At 36.8% G+C, this 20,141-nt stretch overlaps 1 protein-coding gene across 10 annotated transcripts in view; it reads right to left on the bottom strand.

Moving 5' to 3' along the window:
- Window positions 1–20,141, bottom strand: part of Sntg1 (syntrophin, gamma 1) — an 814,179-nt gene that overhangs the window by 538,586 nt on the left and 255,452 nt on the right. The window contains exon 1 of one of the 10 annotated variants that reach the window (XM_063288180.1): window positions 3,104–4,775. The exons of 6 other annotated variants lie outside the window; for them this stretch is intronic. In XM_063288180.1, the coding sequence (XP_063144250.1) occupies window positions 3,104–3,138 (35 nt within the window). In that variant the 5' untranslated portion in view covers window positions 3,139–4,775. Of the gene's footprint in view, window positions 1–3,103; window positions 4,776–20,141 lie in introns of those variants that run through there. 3 more of the 10 variants (XM_063288184.1, XM_063288178.1, XM_063288176.1) reach the window with 3 other exon arrangements.

The following is a 20,141-nucleotide window of genomic DNA, read 5'->3' as shown; positions in this document are numbered from 1 at the left end:
TGTAGTCCAGGCTGAATGTCTGGAAACCTCCTTTCCGAGCCTTCCAAGTCCTTGGACTACAAGTGTATTCCACTCCCAGCTCATGTGCCATTCTGCATCCACATTCCTAACTTCTGTCATACAGTGTATCTGTCAGTGTGATACATATGTGCTACGTACCTTAGGGTTATTTCTTTTCTTTTAAAAGGCAAGTTTTATTATTATCATCATTGTCATCATTATCATCATTCCCTGTATCATAAAAATGGAAGTTAATGAAATGGAATGTAGTTTGGACTCATAGTCATCTATATGAGAACTTAAAAAAGGATTCCTCTTCATGCTGTGTTAATAACTAAAGAAAACATTGATCGAAATACTACTAGATTAACACATTGTCTCCTCATTGGCTTTAGAAATGAAATGAAATCAATATTATTTCAATAGTGAGTGTGATAACTTATCTTGGTCACTTTGTTGTTTTTGTTTGTTTTTGTTTTAGGGAGTGGTTTTTTTTCTTCTTTTGGTCTTCATTTTTGGGTTTTTGTTGTTTTATTTTGGTTGGTGGGTTTTTTCTTTTTTAAATCAGTTGAGGTGGGAGGACTTATCTTCAGTGTTCTGATTGACATCTTCTGGTGCCAGGTTATATAAAAAGGCATGAAAGAAGAAATAATCTGCTTTTTGCCTCCTTATGTTAACTCTCACTGGCATCTCTACTGATATCTTAACATATGCTGAATACAAGAAGCTCACGAAGAATTCTCAGGAATTTCTTCACTAGATTGGGACTGCTAGAACATCTAGTCTTATGGCCTAAACGACTACTGCATCCTTTTCCTTTCTGCTAAGATGTAGCCATTGTGGATTAAGACAACTATATCCTGTGGCCTAGTGAGTAATCTAATAAACACATACACATTCTATCAGTTCCATTCTTTTAGAGAGGTCTAACTAATATGGTAAGTAAATCTTAGTGTGTTTTAAACCTAGTTTTCCTCTAATTTTATGAACAATAAAAGCTGGAGTAAGCTGAGGAGGAAGGCAACCCTGTAGAAGGACTAGCAGTCTCAATTAACCTGGACCTCCAAGATTCTCAGACACTGGATCACCAACCAGGCAGCCCACAGCAGCTGAGACAAGGCCTCCAACACATATACAGCAGAGGACTCTTGGGTCTGGGTTCAGTCAAAGAAGATGCACCTAATCCATAAGAGACTGGAAGCCCCAGGAAGTTTAGAGTTCTGGTTCAGTGAGAGGGTTGGAGACATCCTTGTGGAGACTAGGGTAGAAGAGTAGGATGGGATGTGGAACAGTCAGGAGGTGCTGGACTAGGAGGGGAAAAAATCTGGAGAGTAAAAATAAATAAATTAAAAAAAAAAGAGCTTCCTAAGTCAGTGCTTTCTTTGAATAGACTGCTACTATTTTTAAAAAATGATTTGGACTTCAACATTACAAAAGGAAGAAATAAGCTCTTATACAATGGCTATCAAAAGAATTACAGAAAGCTTTCCTTTTGTCCAAGATCATACCACTCTGTTACAGATGATAAAACAGTAAATAAATAGATAAGGAAGGAAGTAAATAAATAATAAATATTTCCTCCAAGCTTTAACATTTTTACAAAACATAATATCTTGGAACTCATATAGGTATGCATACTGCACTGGGTAGAAAGCACAGGTTCAGGAACAGGGCAGTGAGGGCTGGATTAATCAACTAAGGCTTTCCTTGGGGCCCAGATATATGGAGAAGGAAAATAGCTCCTTCGCAATACCAGGATCCAACAGAAACAGTAATGACCTGTATCTAGGGCCTAGGGTGAACTATGGCTTCAGATCCTGAGAAAACAATTCTTTCTACCATATGGGTATGGGGCTATGGTTATTAGTTCAGAGGTCATTCTGTGCTTGGTCTGTAATGCCCTTAAGATATGCTGTGTTCTCTTTGTTCAGCATTGTTTGGTTAACTATCTGATAAGTTAGTCCTCATTGTATGATGGTTTCTGATGATTCAGCCTCATTTATCCCCTGTACATAGTATGTAAGATGCTGACTTCTTAATAAACTTGCTTGGCATAAGACATAGCTTATGTAAGACATCCCCATCCCAAACTTTCTTATACTTTCTACCTTATATCCTCTTTCACTTCTGATCTCCTGGTACTTTCTTTCACAACTCTTTCCCTGAGAATGACCTGCTGGTCCAGGTTACCAAGAGACAAAGGTATCAGGGGGCCATAGGAGCTATATGCTAGCAGAAATTGTATATTGTAGAGTATAATAATGCTATTTGTGATTGTTTGAATAGGTATGGCCCCATAAACTCGTGTTTTTGAATACTTGGCCAATTGGAGTAGAACTCTTAGAAGGTGTAGCCTTGTTGGAGTAGATATGGCCTTGTTCAAGGATATGTGTCACTGTAGAGGTGTAGTTTTGAGGTTTTGAATGTTTAAATGACACCCAGTGTGGCACATAGTCTCCTTCTGCTGCCTGAAGATCAGGGACGTAGAACTTTGGACTCCTTCTCTAGCACCATATCTGCTTGGATGCTGCCATGCTTAGCATGATGATGATAATCGAATAAACCTCTGAAACAATAAGCTAGCCACAATTAAATGTTTCCTCTAATAATAGTTGCCTTGGTTATGGTGTCTCTTCACAGCAGTGAAACCTAAATCCTGTGTTCAAGTAGATAGAATTAAGATAGTGGTGAACTTCGGGCAAGATCTCATCCAGCTAAGCTTCCATCTTGTGAAAAAGGATTAAAGAAAATCTTAGGTCCAGGCATGGTGACTCGCACCTTTAATCTCATCACTCAGAAGACAGAGGCATGCAAATCTCTGAGTTCAAAGTCATCCTATAACCACCAACTCCTTAGGATAAGCAATACAAATCAAACAAACAATTTGAACAGAAAGCCTATTTTCTTTAGCCAGAGAACTGAAAATGGTCAGTGTAACAAAAGTGTCACAGGAAGACCAACTGACCTACTGTGTGGCAGCCCTGCAAACTACCCACAACAAGGACAATGCATGTGTTCCTCCAAGTCACCCAAATCAATGTTCTGATCTCCAACAGTGACAGTGTGATATTAACCATGATGAAGTCAGGGTGATCCTACTTACTCTCCTGGTGAAGCACAGTCCCCTTGATATGTCATAGCAGTGATAATAGAGGTTGCTCTGTGTGAAACTTGAACAATTTCTGACAGAGTGTCCCCACCACCATCAAGATCTTGCCAGCATTTGTGACCCTTTCAAGTATCTGTATGGAAGAGCGGTAACCTGCTTTGCTGTCGCAGCTCCTTCACTGAGGTAGCCTCTCAGCAATAATGGCAGCTGTAGAGTTTATCTGCTGAGAAGACAGCACAGGAGAGGTTCCAGTTAACAACAAAGGCAGCATCAGACATGACCGCTACAACTTCCAGTGATCCAAGCATAAGCACATAAGATGCCTTCCAGCCCTATTCTCCCAGTTCTAGTGATCAGGAACCAGATTGTTCCAAATCCCCATCCAAAGAAATTAGAACTCAGTTTACACAGGGTTCTAAGAGAGCACATCAACGAAAGAGACAAGGAACAGTAGTCTAAGGATTCACTTTGGACACTAAATACTATAGACTCCACATGTGACTCATAAAAATGAGCACAGCCTGCATACTGACTAAAGTGGTTGTTTGCAGAAAGGGAAGACTTAGAAAGAATCATTGCTATCCTCCATGACACACACAATGCTCACTAAATAATAAAATGATCTCATTAAACCTAGGGTCATCACAAATATACCTGACATCCACAAAGATTGATCAAATGGTAAAATACTCAAATAGACTTGAAGCTTAAACAATTACTGATTATCTTTTCTTTTTTATTCCATGTGGAGAGGTTTAATGAGAGAAGAAGAGGAGAGGAGAAGAAAGTTGCCTACGAGAACAGGAAGAGAAGGGACAGGGAAGACGGGAAAAGCAGGGAAGAACAAAGAGCAAAAGCTACCGATTGTCTTGAAAGAACAAATTTAGTATAAGACCCACTTTATTATAATGAACTCACAAATTAAAAACCTCACATTATTAGATTAGGTAGCTATGCACACTAACACACCCAGTATTAAACTCCATATATTTAATGAACTTCTGTAGACTTCGGATGGCCATTCTGAAGTCACTGGGCTTCATTAGGGTTTATGCTTTCACTATCAATCACAATTTTATGAACTTGCCCTCCATGGTGGGAGGGGGAATCTCATTACAGAAGTAAAACAAAACACAACACAACAAAAAAAAATGCCCATATCTTCTTTCGTGACTCCTGTGATTTTTAATTGCATTTTATCCTTCCTCATCACCTAATATTATTCTTTACCACTTTCTAAATCTTAAAACATATGCACATGCACATTTGCTTACATATATGTGTATCCATTATATTCTAGGATTCACACATGAGGAAGAACATGTCATTTTCTTCTTTCTTGGTGGAGGTGAGTCACTTCACTTAATAGTGCACATTTTAAACTCCATTCATTTACCAAAAAATTTTGTGGTGTAATTTTTCTTTAGAGCTGCATAATATTCCCCTTTAAAGAAATAGGTGTCAGGTCTGGAGAGCTGTCTCCATGGTTATGAATTCTGTCTGCTCTACCAGAGGACCTAGATTTGATTCCCAGCAACCACATGGTGGCTAAAAACAATATATATGAAAGAAAGAAGAAATAAGTGAAAAGATTGTCTAAATGCAAATTATTCAATTAACACTTTAATAACAAAAACTCCTAACAAATATTAAATGAGTCTAATATTACCATTAAAATTACAAAGAATATTTATCTTTATTGTAGATAACATATTTCTAAGTCTCTCAAAAAAGGAATGATTAGGTGAAAACAAAAAAAGTACTTGTCCCAATAGATAATGTATCAAAAACAGCATCTAAATTCAAAAGGAAAAAGAGAGCTTTCTCGTCATGAACAATTGAAACATTAAAATGACAAGAATAAAGGCAGAGCGGAACCCATGGGCCCTGTAGCAGGAAGTTCTAACTGGTGTCACTTAGAGGAGAAGAGACATGGAGATGAGAAGGGGCAGGAGACTAAAATGTAAACCAAGAAGAAGAGTGACAATATACCACTTTTTGAAAAACACATAATGTGGGTTTTCAACAAACTGACGAATCACAAAGAAGATAAGACTGAAGACATCTACAAGAACATAGTGTCATGACAATTTTGAGGGCACAATAAAACGGTTAGTCCTCAGCTGCAGAGGCCCCAGTGGTGATGCTCCTGGTGTCGTTTTACTAAATGAACATGGTGTGTCCATCAGATTGCATTTCAGAGACTGCATCATAGGCTAGTGCGCTGTCAGCCTTTTCCTTTTGTAGCAGGTAGTAGTAACTGCAGAGATTCCAACTGTTCAAACTGATGACAAGTAACTTAACTGCTCGGCACTATATGAGATATGACATCACCTCTTCCTAGACTAGAATATCAAGGAAAGAGTGATAAAAGTACATAAGCGATGGGACTGCTTTGTGGAGTTGTATGGAATACCCTCTTGTGGCCATGTCATGACTATTACAGGCTTAAACTCACAGATGCTCTAATTACCTGTGTAAAACCTGTATGATATCCTATCATGTGGAATAAGATATTCATAAGGTCTTACTGTTACCTAAGGTAGTTATTAGATACTAGGGAAGAAGAGACAGTTCCTTCAATGGTATGGTCACTGGGAAGGTATCCGTGCTCCTGGAAGCAATCATCGCCCCTTGATGATCTTAATTCAAATTTATAGCTGAATTAAAATCATTAATAATCTGTGTGTTGTGTCAGGGAATATATAAAATGCTGTATAAGTTCTATAACCCTAGCACATACTTGTATGTATACATTTAAATGTTATACTATTTCACTGTGAGTGATTAAAGACTGTGATATTATAAATATGAATAGTGTAATATCAAAAATCTCTCAAATCTACTCAGAAGCAATACACTTAAAGATGTGTCAAACTGAAATTTTCTCAAGATACAACTCATGGTTAAAAAAATTAAAGAAATATGAAAGTGAGAAATTTAATGATAACAGAATAAGAAAATATCAAATATAAAATTTAGCATTCATGATTACCATCAAAGCAAATTATCACAAAACGTCAATTTGCTAATTGGAGAAGTTAAGAAAGGGAAATAAAATCACAACCAAATTCTACCCTGGGTATAAGAAATTCAATTAAAGTAAAAACAATGGCTTGATTGAAGCCAATGTGCTCAACAATGTAAAAGTGCAAATGATAAAATGTAGGAGGACTTTTGTCACTTAATTAACTGGAATTCAGAGCAGGTGTTTGCCAAGAACAAAAGAGGGCGTCATACAATCATCAAGAGACAGAGTGACAATGGATGCATATCCTATGTTTATATCTCCAAGTCCAACACTTCAAATGCATGAAACAAATCCCAATAGAGTTAATGGCTGATGAAGACAAATACACAGTTACAGCTTGGGACTTGTGCCCTCACATTTTAGACAAAATAAAGCCCTGCAAAGATAATTGCTCTGTCAGCAAATAAAGTAACCTTAGTGAAGTCAAAATATGTTTGTATTTTATGTGTCCACAGAGCAATTATCACGGGGGAGAATGCCATGGTTCATAAAACCAACATTAACAACCTTAAGATACCTGGAATATATAATTTTAATTCATCACTTTTCCAAATTAAATACATTTAAAGTAATGATGCAGAGTAACAGAGATGAGAAAAATCCTTAACATGTATAAATTTTTACAATTAAACCAAATTATAAATAGCCCATAGTTTTATGAGCAACTTGCAAAGGCATATTTTAAAACTATATATGAGTAGAGCAAAAGGTAAACACAACAATAAAATGTAAAGGAAAAAACTCACACTGGGAAGGGAGACCTAAGCAACTTAATGCTTACCTAAAGTACATTGAACATTTCAACCCAAGTCCCACCTCAGGAAGGAAGTAATGCTAGCTTCTCCCTGAGTAACAAAGCAGAGCAATCCAAAGCCAGGAAAAGAGAAGAAAGGGGGCCAGGGGTACTGAGAAAAATACATGCACTAGAAAATTAAAGTAACACATAACAATGTAAGTGTTTGGTTATTAACAAAAGAATATAGTCTAAAGCCATTAGCAAAAATGCAAAGATACAGAAGTGAGCACACACACACACACACACACACACACACACACACACACGTATGATATGAAATAGAGAATGTCATAACAAATCCTATACCATTTAACGGATCAGATAGAAAGACTATGATAAAAATTTCTTTTAATGAATGCAACAAATTTTAAGAAATAGGTGTATTATTTTTCTTTTAAACAACACCTGTCAAACTTAGCTAACTAGAAATGCAAAAACTCAGTTCTTCAACACCCAAGAAGCCACTTAAATTTATAGTTTAGGATTCCTGGATTATAATATGTAAGACTAGGTGATTTTATGGCATAACTTTGCCAAATATTTAAAGAAAGTTCTTTAGATAACTTACACAAAATTCATGAGGAAAAAAAACAGTAAAATTCTCTAAAGCCAGTATTATTCTCAAGCCAGAAAAACATTCCCCCCACCACTGCAACACTACAGTACATGCGCATGCGCATGCACACGCGCACGAACACACACACACACACACACACACACACACACGAAGCAGTGTCCATCCCAGGCACAAAAGTCTTCATAATTAAATTTCAAACAAAGTCACGCAATGTATAAAGAGATAAAATAAATATGTGACACCCTGGCAGGCAAAGCTGGACTTATATTTGAAAGTCAGTAGAAATGTTGACCAAAAGGGTCTCATGGAAATCCCCAAGCAATCCAGGTTTTTGTCAAGAGACTAAGCTGTTCTCCACAAAGTGACATAGGCCCCATTGTTGAAGAAAATACCCACACAGCTCATTGAACATGAAAAAATAGAGCTGATACCTATATAGAATTTCACCCCTACATTTTCACCCCTTCCCTTTGGTAAGGGAAGGTACTGTTCAGGCTACTAAAAGAAAAATATAAACACTAAACCAGTCATAAAATCTTCAATCTACTATCTGTCCCATCTGCAAAATATGCTAGGTCAACAAAGCTTATAGGAGTGACCTAACAATAACTTATTTGACTTAAGGGCCACACCAAGAGATGGAACTCACATGAAACACTGCTTGAGTAAGCAAAAATCAGAGACCGGTTAGTCCAGAAACCTAGGGTAATACCAAATACTGCTAGACTAAAGGAAATGTTATAATAAAATAATGTATAATGACAATCTATTATACTCATAGATCAAACCATCATCAGAGAGCCTTCCTCCTGTAGCATATGCGAACAAACACAGAGTTCCACAGCTAGAAATTATGCAGAGAAAGAAGGAGAGACTTTTGGACTCCTCTAACTAGGATGTCTCCATGTTCCTTAGGTGTTAAAAAACAAAATCATGGAAGAGGAAACAGAAAGAGTGTATACGCAAGAAAGGTGAATGGTACCAGGAGAACAAGGCCCTCTAAATCAGCTGAAAAGTTCATATGAATCACACGGAGTGAAGACAGAAGCACAGGACACGCCTGGGTCTGTACCAGGTCTTTCGTGCATACATTATATTACAGATTTCAGATTAGGATTTTTATGGAACTCCTCAGTATGTGAATGAGTAGATCTCTGGCTCTTGTGTCTTGTGTTTCTTCCTTCTGTTGGTTTGTCCTGCCAATACCAATGTGCTGTTTGTTTGTTTTAATTATTATACTTTATTTTGTTACAGTTTGTTGTTAACCTCTGAGAAGGTTGTTGTCTTCTAATGAGACACAGGGAACGGATCTGGATGGGGTGGGGCTTGGGGAATAACTGGGAGGAGTAGAAGGAGGAGAAACTGTAATCAGGATACATTGTATGAGATAAGAAACTATGTTTAATAAAAGAGAAACACTAAAAAATAAATAAAATCTAACCTAAAACATTTCTTCTAAGAGAGATATTTAAATTACAAACACTTTTGTTGGGAATTGGTTCTAATGCTTTGTCTTATTTTGACTCCCAAAAGCTGGGCCTCCAGACCTGAGGGTCCCTCCCCAGCTGGATTCGACTGACAATAACGAGTTTCTGTACAGCCACTGGCTGGGCAGGGAGACAAAGCAGGACTTTTAAATTGAGTGGGCAAGAGACCAAGGGAGAAGGGAGAGACAGAGAATCACCATGATAGGGAGGCAGAAAAATGAAACTTCAAGGCCTGCTGACATGGAAGATTCTAGGAAAATGGCCCCACGGGCCCCTTCCCGGATTGGGTCTGAAGTAGCAAAGATGAAATATGGATTTTAAAAGATGTTAACACAGGAATACTGGAGGGGAGTGTTTGTTAGCTGCTGGAAGGTTTATAAGTGCCCAACCATTGAACTAGTCAAGGCATATCAAAATTAGGCAGTGTGTTTGTGTGTGTGTGTGTGTGTGTGTGTGTATGTGTGTGTGTGTGTGTGCACGTAAACATCTTTCATTTGAAAATTTAGAGGGCTCGTGGGTTGGTGCAGCATACGTGTGACCCACTGGGAGTCAAAGCAGTTTAACTAATTTACTGCTACACACTTTATAGAATTCTATGTCTGCCATGATGACTATAATAAAAGATGAGAAGAAAAAAAGAAAATTAATCAATGTTATTCAGTAATAAAGAGGTGAAGGGTGATCACATTAGTAGACACAGAAAAGATAATTTGACAAAATTCAATACCCAGTCATGATAAAAAAATTATCCACAAACTGAAAATACAATAATAACAAACTACAAATAATATATTATATAATATATAATAATAAACTATAAAGATGTGTTTTATTAAAAAGTATCTGTTAGGAGGCATATCTCATTTAGCAGAGTGCCTGTCCTCCATGCAACAAAGCCTACTATCCCATAATTAAAGTATGGTGGAACATGCCTTTAACCCTAACACTTGGAACACAGAATCAGGAGAGTCAGTAGTTGGGTGTAGGCTTAGATCTTTCCTAACCTACTTTTAATAAGGATTCTTACATGCTTTAACCTCCCTTGTAGCCCACCACCTACTAGAGGTAGTGAAAAGGAAAAACTAATAAAGCAAAGGAAGAAGTGGACCTGTTTAGAAATAGTTCTTTAGAGTAAGTCTACTTTGTGTTGTCAGGATATCAGCAGTTCAGTTCACAAAAATCAGCTCGATCCACTTGATAGATCCAGAAGAAACTGTGAGGCTCTGCCAATTGGTTAAAGTCCACAGAAGCACCAAGAAGCTGCTAGAGCACCAGCTTTGGTGTGTTTCTCTCTATGAAGTCATGACAAACAATGACCAGCCAAGAGTGGCAAGACATACCAATATCACACAGCATCATTCATTGTCTATTGGGTTATACTTGTCTCCTTTTCAAACATCACATGTTCTCTCAAGAATCTGCTCTAGAAAAACATCACATGCCCTTTTTCCAGGCTGTGTCCAGAAAAACAACAGATGCCTGTCCTCAGCAAAACATCCTCCCATGTGTCTGCTTTAGCAAAAACATCCTTTCATAAGATAGTTTCCAGAAATACATCACAGGACACATTTGAGTCTCCAAAGAAACCAGAAAAATCCACTTCAGTTGCAGGTCATCTTCAGATATGTAAGAAAGACCCTGTCTCACAAGAAAAAATCCTGAACTTATATACACATACACATCACATACAGTATAAATTAACACCTTTACAAAGACAGGGTGAACAAATATTTTTTATAAAAACTAAAAAGGAAAGGCTTTTCATTTTACTACACAACTACAACACTAATTTATATAAGAGTATATTCTACTTATATAATGTATGTTATACATTCTAAGTCAATAATCAAGGAAGTATTTTATAGCCTGAAATACAAATATATAGTTGGAAGAAATAGAATGTCAAATAAGCTGGTAGACATATATCTAATATCTACTTAATTTTAGAAAAGGGGCTAAAGTAAAACAAGGAAGATAGTCTTTCCAAACAATTCATCCCTTCTTCATACTTTGTAGTAAGAAGAAGTTATTAGCTATCATTACAAGTATAATCCATAAGATAAAAACCTGATATCTAATCTCTCCAAATAAATAAAGGTTTATGTTCCATTAAAGACCTCATAGGAGGAATAAACAGAGCGTCTAACACTCTGTAAGAGAATATTCACCAATTCTATCTCCTAAAAAGAACTAGTATCCACAATATATAAAAAAATTCTATAAACTTAACATCCCTATTTGGAAAGTGTCCATAACACATAGATAGACTGAGCAAGGCTTCAGAATTCCATACTTCAGCACAGTGAGAGGTGGGGCACTCCCACTAGAATGACTGTTGCTTGTACACTGCACAATGCTCAAAAATACATGTTGTAACCACGCAGGCAGCAGGTTATCCAGTGATTTTCACCCCATAGAGCTGAAAAACATGTTTGCACACAGAAATGATGCAGCTTTAGTTTCGATTGCCCAAACTCCAAGCAACCAAAGTATCCTTCTATTGGCAGATGTTTACTGTGGGCCTTTGCAAAGGCAACTGAGATCTTAGCCTCTTCCCTCCCAATACATAACCTTCCATGAAGGATGTGGTGCAGCAGCCTTTGCCACAAATTTCTATAATGTTATACCAATAGGGCCAACCTACCACACTCTGAAATCTTAAGAACCGTGAGCCAAAATGAACCTTTTCTTCAACTGATTAGTTAAGATCACTGTTAATGTAACAGAAATCTGATACAACATATAGTGGCAATAAAGAGTTGTGTGCTTTGTAGACATATATCTAAAAATTGTAGATTGTCATTATTTTGCTCTTTCACTGAGTAATAAATCCACATATATTTTTAGTATATTATATATATATATATGTATATACATATAATTTTTGCCATATCAACTGTTTCATTGAAGAATTTAAAACAAATCTCAAAAATTAATGTGTGCTCCATGTCTTACTGTATTATATCCATCACACAGGGAGACATATTTTCTGTCCACTACTATCAAAAACAGCACAGTTAGGTGGCCTGATATTTCTTAACAGTAACTACATGTTGGTGCTCTTGCTTACTGTGAAAAGTAGTTATTTCCGAAGCATTTATCAGAGACTCACTAGATGATGATTATGTGTTTTAGAACAACTCTTCCTGAAGATGTATTGAATTTGGGAGAAAATTGGGAAAAATTTAGGAAATACATTTGGAAAGGATTTAGCTTACCTAAATTTGCAATATAGTTTAGAAAAAGTACATTTTAATAGGGAGAAATGAAATATAAGAATTAGCTGCATAATACCAAATCATGACTTAAGTTCAGTTCTTCATTATTTAACAGTGCTATTTATCTAAAGTAATTTAAGTAACTTAAGAATTTAGTAAATCATAATTGATAAGAAAATTAACTGCTGGGCACAGAGAGTCATTCTTAAGTGAGATTGGCGTTCATTCATTAAATCAGCAATATTAAGCCAGTTGCCTCCTTTTCAGTAAACATGGCCTTGCCTGTAAATCTCATTAAAGCAGTTTTATTCTCCTTTTTTGCTAACTGTTATAAATTCAACACTGAGTTCAAGAGATTGTTTAAGTATAAGGAATGATAATTTTCTCCTGGGGAAAAAGGAGTGTAGATTCTATAGGTTGGAAAATCATTAGTTTCTTAATTTTTGGCACACATAAATAAGGTCAAGGTGAATTAAAATCTTGTGAAAGGGAGGTAACAAATTGTTTTGTCAGAATACTAGAATAAAAGTTTAGAATACCAAATTATGTCCCCTGATGTCACGTGGCCATTCTTTTAACACAGGTAAGGAATGGATGATGAAACAGCTTGCATAGTTTGTATGGCCTTTTCTACTTACATATTAGCAAACCTGAGTGGCTACTGAGAAACTACGAATCTGTGATGGAACAGAAAAAGGAAATATACAATGAAAAAATAAGGTCTGTGCCATGACAGGTAGTATGTGATATATCATAAAGAAAATCACAACCAACTTCACCTAATGACCAAGGTGTGATCATTGCGATTCAGTTAAAATGCAATATAGTTTTCAGTGTCTCAATGTCTGAAGATTATGCCCTTTCACTTACAGATACCTGGCTGCTGTGGATTGCCAATCATGATGCATGTTGAGAACTGAGAACTTTCTATAAACAAGCATCCTGTTCACACCTTAACACTGATGCAGAATATTTTTGAGTATAATGTTCCTTTTTATTTAAATTTTTAAGTTTTCTTGAGAATTCCATATATAGGTTCTGTGTGTGTATCATTTTCCCTGATTCATCTCCCACATTCCAATCCTTCTACGTACTTCTCAAGCCCGGTTCTTCTTTAATTACACACACAATCTACTGAGTAAATGTACTACTGTGTTGTACATGAACTTGAGGCTAAGGCCTATCACTTAGGATCAATCTATCAGGGAGTTCTTCTCTGGAGAAAACTAATCCTTCCACTCTCAATAACTACTGCTTGCCTGTAACTATTCATTTAAGAATAGAACCTTCTAGAATTTCCACAATCCATGTTGACATGTCTGTTGGTGTTGTCATTATGCAGATCTTGCTTAGGCAACAAAATTGTTGAGGATCTAGAAAACACCACCTAGCAGCAGACATCCCAGTCCACGGCTCTAAGAATCTTTCAGCTATTTCTTCCTCTGTTAATTGGGGCTCTGAACATCATAGTCACATATTCTCTGCATTTTGACTAGGTGTATGTAGAGAGAATCTCTTATAATAAACATTACCTGTCAATAAAAAAAAAAACTTTATGGCCAATGAGCTGAGGTAGAAAATAGAAATTAGGACACTGTCAGGAAGAGAGACGATTCTGGGAAATAGTAAGAGATAAAAGAAAGAAGCAGATGATCCAAGAGAGATTCGAGAGATGGACCAGGAGACTGACATAGACCAGCAGGTAGATGAGCTTGGATTAGGATACGAATAGGAAATAGTGGGCCAGAACTGAAGAAGACATAACAAATGGTAGGTATACAATAGTTTAAATGGTTAAATAAGTTAAGAACTAGTTGGAAAATGAGCCAAAGTTTATGGCTTAAGCATTTAAGAGTAAATAATTAGTCTCAGAGTCCTTATTATTTGGAACTAAGGAGCCAGTAAGGAAAATAAGATATATCATATTTACAGGTGTGGGTCCTTGTATTACCTCCATCTGTTGCAAAGAGATGATTTCTCAATGAGGGAGGATAACTGTACTTATCTGTAGGTATAAGAATAGATTCATAGAATAAAATTAGAAATATTTGTTTACGAAATCTAAATAGCAAACCTCCTTAGCTATGAGTAGTTGCACACATTCGTAATACCAGACAGGAATTCCTTCCTATTGAGTAGATGAACTACAAGTCTAGTTAGACACCTCTTGGTTGCCTTCAAGATAAAAATGCCTATGCATCACAGGAGATACATCACCATCTCAGTCCTTCTGGTGATTCATAGATTTTTTCAGATAGGTAAGACTATGATTGCTTTTCTCCAATGACAGCACGCATATCACATTTAGATGTTAAGAGAGCTAGCTCCCAGTGTTTCCCAAAGATCCACAGACTAACAAAACTTTTATGTCAGATATGGGAAACCCTATGTTTGACTTATTGATCAGGGGGAATCTAAGAAAATCCAAAAACAATGTAGGGTATTGTTGTAGCCCTTAGTTGTCTCTAAGAACTCAAACATAAGGCCCTATTGCTGAAGACAACCTGTGCTTAGACAAAGGACTTGGATAAATGGAACTATAACTAAGCAATAACAGTCTGTATAAAAAGCTTATCTCTGTGACTTGTTCATGTAAAATATTTGAATGAGAGCCATTTTAGGCTGGTATTCACAAAACAACTTTCTGATAATTTACTCTTGTGATGCGATTTAAACATAGCCAATAATCATATACAACACAAAAAGGAATCTATGTCTCCACTAAAGCCTCTGAAGTCAACAATAATGTCAAAGTAAAAAAGAGAAAATCAAACAAACACAGGAAGGAGATTCAAAAACAAACTTGCAATGCAAGTTTGAGAAAATTAAGCTTTGTTTCAGAAAAGTTCTGCTTAGGAACCTTGCTAAGTAAGAGAAGAAACAGAGAGTCTATAATTTATAACCAGGCAAATATCATTAAAAGTCAAAACTAGAAAATATAGGTCTACTGTCCCAAACAAATCTGTGATACAAAGCAGAGGAGCCATATTAGGTTCATTGAGAAGAAAAGTTTTATTCCCTGTTAGGATGATCCGACTACCAAGAACTGAGAGACAAGGAAGGATAAGTAGAAGAACACTGAGTGGGAAGACTGAGTCACAGGGAATGTTGCAGTTCAATCTTGAAGTAGCTTGTCCCAAATTTTAGATGTAGACTGAGTTGACAGAACCTAAAGTAGTCTAGTCACATCCCCTCTACTCATCCCCTAGATTCAGTCATCCTAAATTTTGAAGAACTTATCATTCCTAACGGAATATGTGGCAGACAACTACTACATCTGAGATGTCATCATCTAGGAAAAAAAACAAAATGGGGAAGGAGTTGTCTCTTTTCATGGGGAAGTGAGGCAGGTGGCAGAAGCTACTGCAGCACTATGGAATGGCTAAACTTATCTGATGATATTGAAAAGTTTAAATTGACATACGAAATGTCAATGCACCTCCTATCCTAGCATTATAGACACAAGAAAAAGACTTAGAAAGAAACTGAGCAGGCTGTGGGGAAGATCAGTGACAGTGGTAAATTTCTATTCATGACCCAGTGACTCTAGTGGGGGAGAGGAGTCACTCCAGGGAAGCCACATCAAGTTCTTCATTGAGGTTCCTGATAAGAACTACAGTTTCTAATTTTCTAACCTAAAATAGCCTAAATAGCTTAGTAGTCTACCTTCCCTGTCTGTTGCTTCCACAACTGAGATCAAATGCACAGCAACTTTCTCCTTCCTGTTATTTCTCCTTTCCTTACTTTCACACCTCTCTGCCTCTCCCCTTCCACCCTCCTTCCCTCCCACTTCCCTCCCTCCCTCTCCCCCTCCCCTCCTCTCTTTCCTCTCTCTCTCTCTCTCTCTCTCTCTCTCTCTCTCTCTCTCTCTCTCTCTCCTTTATGTTGGTGGAGACTGTTTTTCCCAGGCAGATGAGAATTTGCAATATCTACCCTGAGTAACACATTCTGTATATGCAAAAATAAAACTGAATTTGGTTTTGGAAAAGACATTTTTTCATTGTTCTTATTTGGATCTTTGCCTCTGCCCCTTAAATATTGTTGCTACTGAGAATTTTTGAGTCATTTTTTCTGGTCTTTCTATATATATACACCTTTCTTCTGGGAATTCATCTCTCACTGGAGCAGTCTTCAGATCAATAACTTGTGTTGCCTCATCACACAGCAATCCATCACTGGCTAACACCTCTTGGTTAGAGTATTCTCTCAATTTCAGATAGCTATGTAACCTTTTCCCAGGGAGATCCTTTGAAAAAGCTCTCAGAGTCAAGATGAGGAAATGAGTTGTTAACTTTCCCCAATCCAAACCTGTATTCTTCCACATATGCAGTCTCTAGCAATAATACCCATATACCAATCTTCTATGCTATGAATATGTTCATAGCTGCTTTTTCTTCCCATCAGCTGCCACACTGAGTCATCAAGCTCCATTAAAATCTCTTCCTTGGCCTAGAAATATAAAATGCTTGCATAATATGATTTAAGCCCCAGAACCACAAAAGAAAAACCACTATGCCCATACCTTCTAAATTTCACATATCTCTTAAATCACCCTATTACCTTTGGTGGAATTTAATCTGTTTTCTTATAATTGCTTATATTTCCATAATTATGTAATAATTCATAAGGTTCATATGCAGCTAAATACTAAACCCTGATTTGTCTATACTTTGCTGAAGTTGTCTTTTTGATTAACAGATTTTTACACACTCAAGTATGTAACCATGTGACGTTTTTATTTGAAGTCCATATATTGATATGCATCTAAGAACATTTTCTGGGGACACAAACACTGTCACATTACCACTAATGAAAGATCACTGTAGGTCTCAACTTTATGACCTATTCTTGATTTTAATTTTCTGAGGTCATTCTCATTCTTAAAAGACACACACTATCAGGAATCTCTTGTAGTTTTGGTGTGAATACCAGATATCTGTCTCTGAACCTCCAGCTTGCTTTCCTTCATTTAGACTTCCTCCAACTTTTTCTTTAAAAGTCCACCAGAATACATTCCATGCTCACTCTACATTCCCGAGATCCTTCATCTAGTCTATTCTTCAACAAGAGCCCAGAAAGTATCAAGAAAGTTAACTCATGTGTGCTTCTGATACTTTCTTCAGCACACAGAACCCCTTAGAAGAAGTGCTGAGGTACACATCATTTCTCGGGAAGACATGAAGGTCATACTGTTATTAAGAAAGATCTACCATACCTTTCATTTTTCTGAAGAAAGAAATGATATGCTATTTTACTTACATTGCACATACCAGAATATGTGAAGTCTAAATAGCACTCTAGTCTGTAAATGTATAATTTGTATGTCATGAGAAAAAAGAAAAAGAAAAACGGGTCAGAATCTCCGGTTGTTTAAGTAGGGCTAATCATAAGGAGTCTTTATGACTCTAACAAAAGCAGGGGATTTTCATCAGGGAAGGAGGTAATTTTCCATAGCAATAGAGTTTTCTCTTTCAAAATCTGTTTCAGAGGTCAACAAAAGGTTAGCAGTTCCCTTAGAACAGATATTGTTTATATCTCTTCTTTCACAGAAAAAGAAATTCACATATTATTGAAAGTCAATTTTCTGAAACTAAGTTTATAGGTCAAAGCATGAATTCAATCCCATAAGTCCTCAGGTATATATTATTGAGAAAGAGTGCTCACAAGCCTAAAGATTAATGAACGTTCTGAAGTTACATAGAGCAGACTGCAGCAAAATTTAAGTGTCTTGCCAAGGAGCATGATTTTCTGTTATAAAAAAAAATTAAAGTCAGAAAACGCATCGTCCAATACACTGTGCTACTTTAATGTCAAACACACTATATTCTGGTTTGTTTTTGTGCATTAAAAACTGCTCCCATCTGATTTCTCATTATTGGGGAATTGCTTATTTCAGATCATTGGCACATTTTCTTTTTAGAAGAAGATGAATATTGCTTTCATTACTTGGCCTACATGTCTAGAAATATTATCAGGTCAGGGCAATTGGGGTTTTAAGCTATGGTTTCTCTTCATACATTAGAACTATGGGTAAGGCCACTGAGCAGTATTGTATGAGGGTAGACTGAGCAACTGTCTGTGAAAAACGTTCTAGAAGGACTATGAAGATGGGGTCAAATCCTGGTGTGGACACATGACCTACAATTCCCTCAAAATTTCCAAACAATGACAATGAAGAGTGCCTTTGTGATGTGTGCTGTTAAGCAGTGTAAGTTCTTTGTAGCTAAGTACGGTATGAGAGACTAAAGTTATGGACTTTTTTTTTACCATCATTTAAAATGCCACTGAGATTCAGTAAGCAATTTCAAAGAACAGGAAATAGTAGAACAAAATTTAGGAACTCGAAAATCAGATGAATCATGAAAAACTTCTCCAGAAAGCTGAAGAATGCTGAGATCTGCCCTAGGCCAACAGCTGGCTAAGAGCGGAAATAAAGTGGCTATAGCACACAATTCCTGTAAAACTAGGGAATGCAGAAACTAATGTCTCTGAAAACACTCAACAAGCAAAACTGAATGTAAGATAGCAATAAAGTCATACAAAATAATGGCAATAAAGCACAACTTAATGAGAAAAGTATTTAAATATGCAATCCTTTGAAAGTAAGAAAAAGTCAAATAATCTAATATAGTAATGGACCAAAGAGAAGATCAGAGGAAAGAGAACCCAGTAATCATATCAGAAAGTTGTATGCACATGGTCACCAGGCTTCCCACACAGTGTCATCTGCAACCATCAAGCTAGAAAACTATAGATAGTGTTTGTGAATAAGAGAAACAACTGACTTTTAAACTCTACTAGAATCATTCCTAACCTGAGGGACACAACCCTTTGATAAACCACTACTAACTCCAAATATATTTGCATTATGATTTATAACCGTAGCAAAATTACAGTTATGAAATATCAACAAAATAACATTATCGTGAGAGGCCATCACAGCCTGAGGAACTGTATTCAAGAGGTACAGTGTTAGGAATGTTGAGAACCACTATTCTATCAGTAACTAAGCAGAGAACTGACCATTTGTGTGACATTTTAGCACAGAATCTTGCTTTATTCTGCCCATATATTGAGAACCCAAGTGAAATTGCATTTGTAGATAATTTATCTTTTTGTTCTGAAGAGTAAAGGCATGAGAGCAAGCTTAAGTTTTGGACAAAGTACAAACCAGAAAGCACTTTTAGTTTTGCAATGATTGGTGTCATTAAAGAGAAATCTGATGCTCTTCTAATGAGGAAAATGGTTCCTAAGGATCTCCCACAAATTCTGATAAAGTAATGTATAGGCTGGAATATCTCACAGTCAGTGGCCAAATTTACCAATACCTGCATGAGCCTGAATGAGAAGCATGAAATGTGTTAGATTGAAGGAGTCATGGAGAGCAGTTAAGGCTAGGCATCTTGTGACATAAATGGAGTCTCTGCGGAGAAATCATTGCAGGAAGTTTGAGGATAAAACCTAAATTGACATAGGAACCCCAGAATACTGGAGGTGCTGAAGCCAAGGGATATCTAAAGAAGCCTTTTGTCCTGTAGATTACAGGGTTGGGAAGGAAGGGATATTTCATTATTGGAGCTTAGCAGATGTCTTCATCTTAAGCTTCAGGTGGGGATACAAAGCTGTCATGGGGATTTGTTTTTGCTGTTTGAGTCTAGTGCTTAGTTTGATCATTCCTTGTATCTGGACAAGGTTCCATTTTGAAACAGGAATGCTTCTATACCACTACACATTTGTGTGTGTGTGTGTGTGTGTGTGTGTGTGTGTGTGTGTGTGTGTGTGTCTGTGTCTGTGTCTGTCTGTGTCTCTGTGTGTGTCTCTCTCTGTCTCTGTCTCTGTCTCTCTCTCTCTCTGTGTGTGTGTGTGTGTGTGTGTGTGTGTGTGTGTGTAACTTTTTATTTGATAGGAGCCCACAATCAAAAG

Source organism: Rattus norvegicus, chromosome 5 (genome assembly GCF_036323735.1).
Source record: "Rattus norvegicus strain BN/NHsdMcwi chromosome 5, GRCr8, whole genome shotgun sequence".
In the NCBI taxonomy this organism is placed as follows: domain Eukaryota; kingdom Metazoa; phylum Chordata; class Mammalia; order Rodentia; family Muridae; genus Rattus; species Rattus norvegicus.
This window is presented reverse-complemented; position numbering and strand designations above follow the sequence as displayed.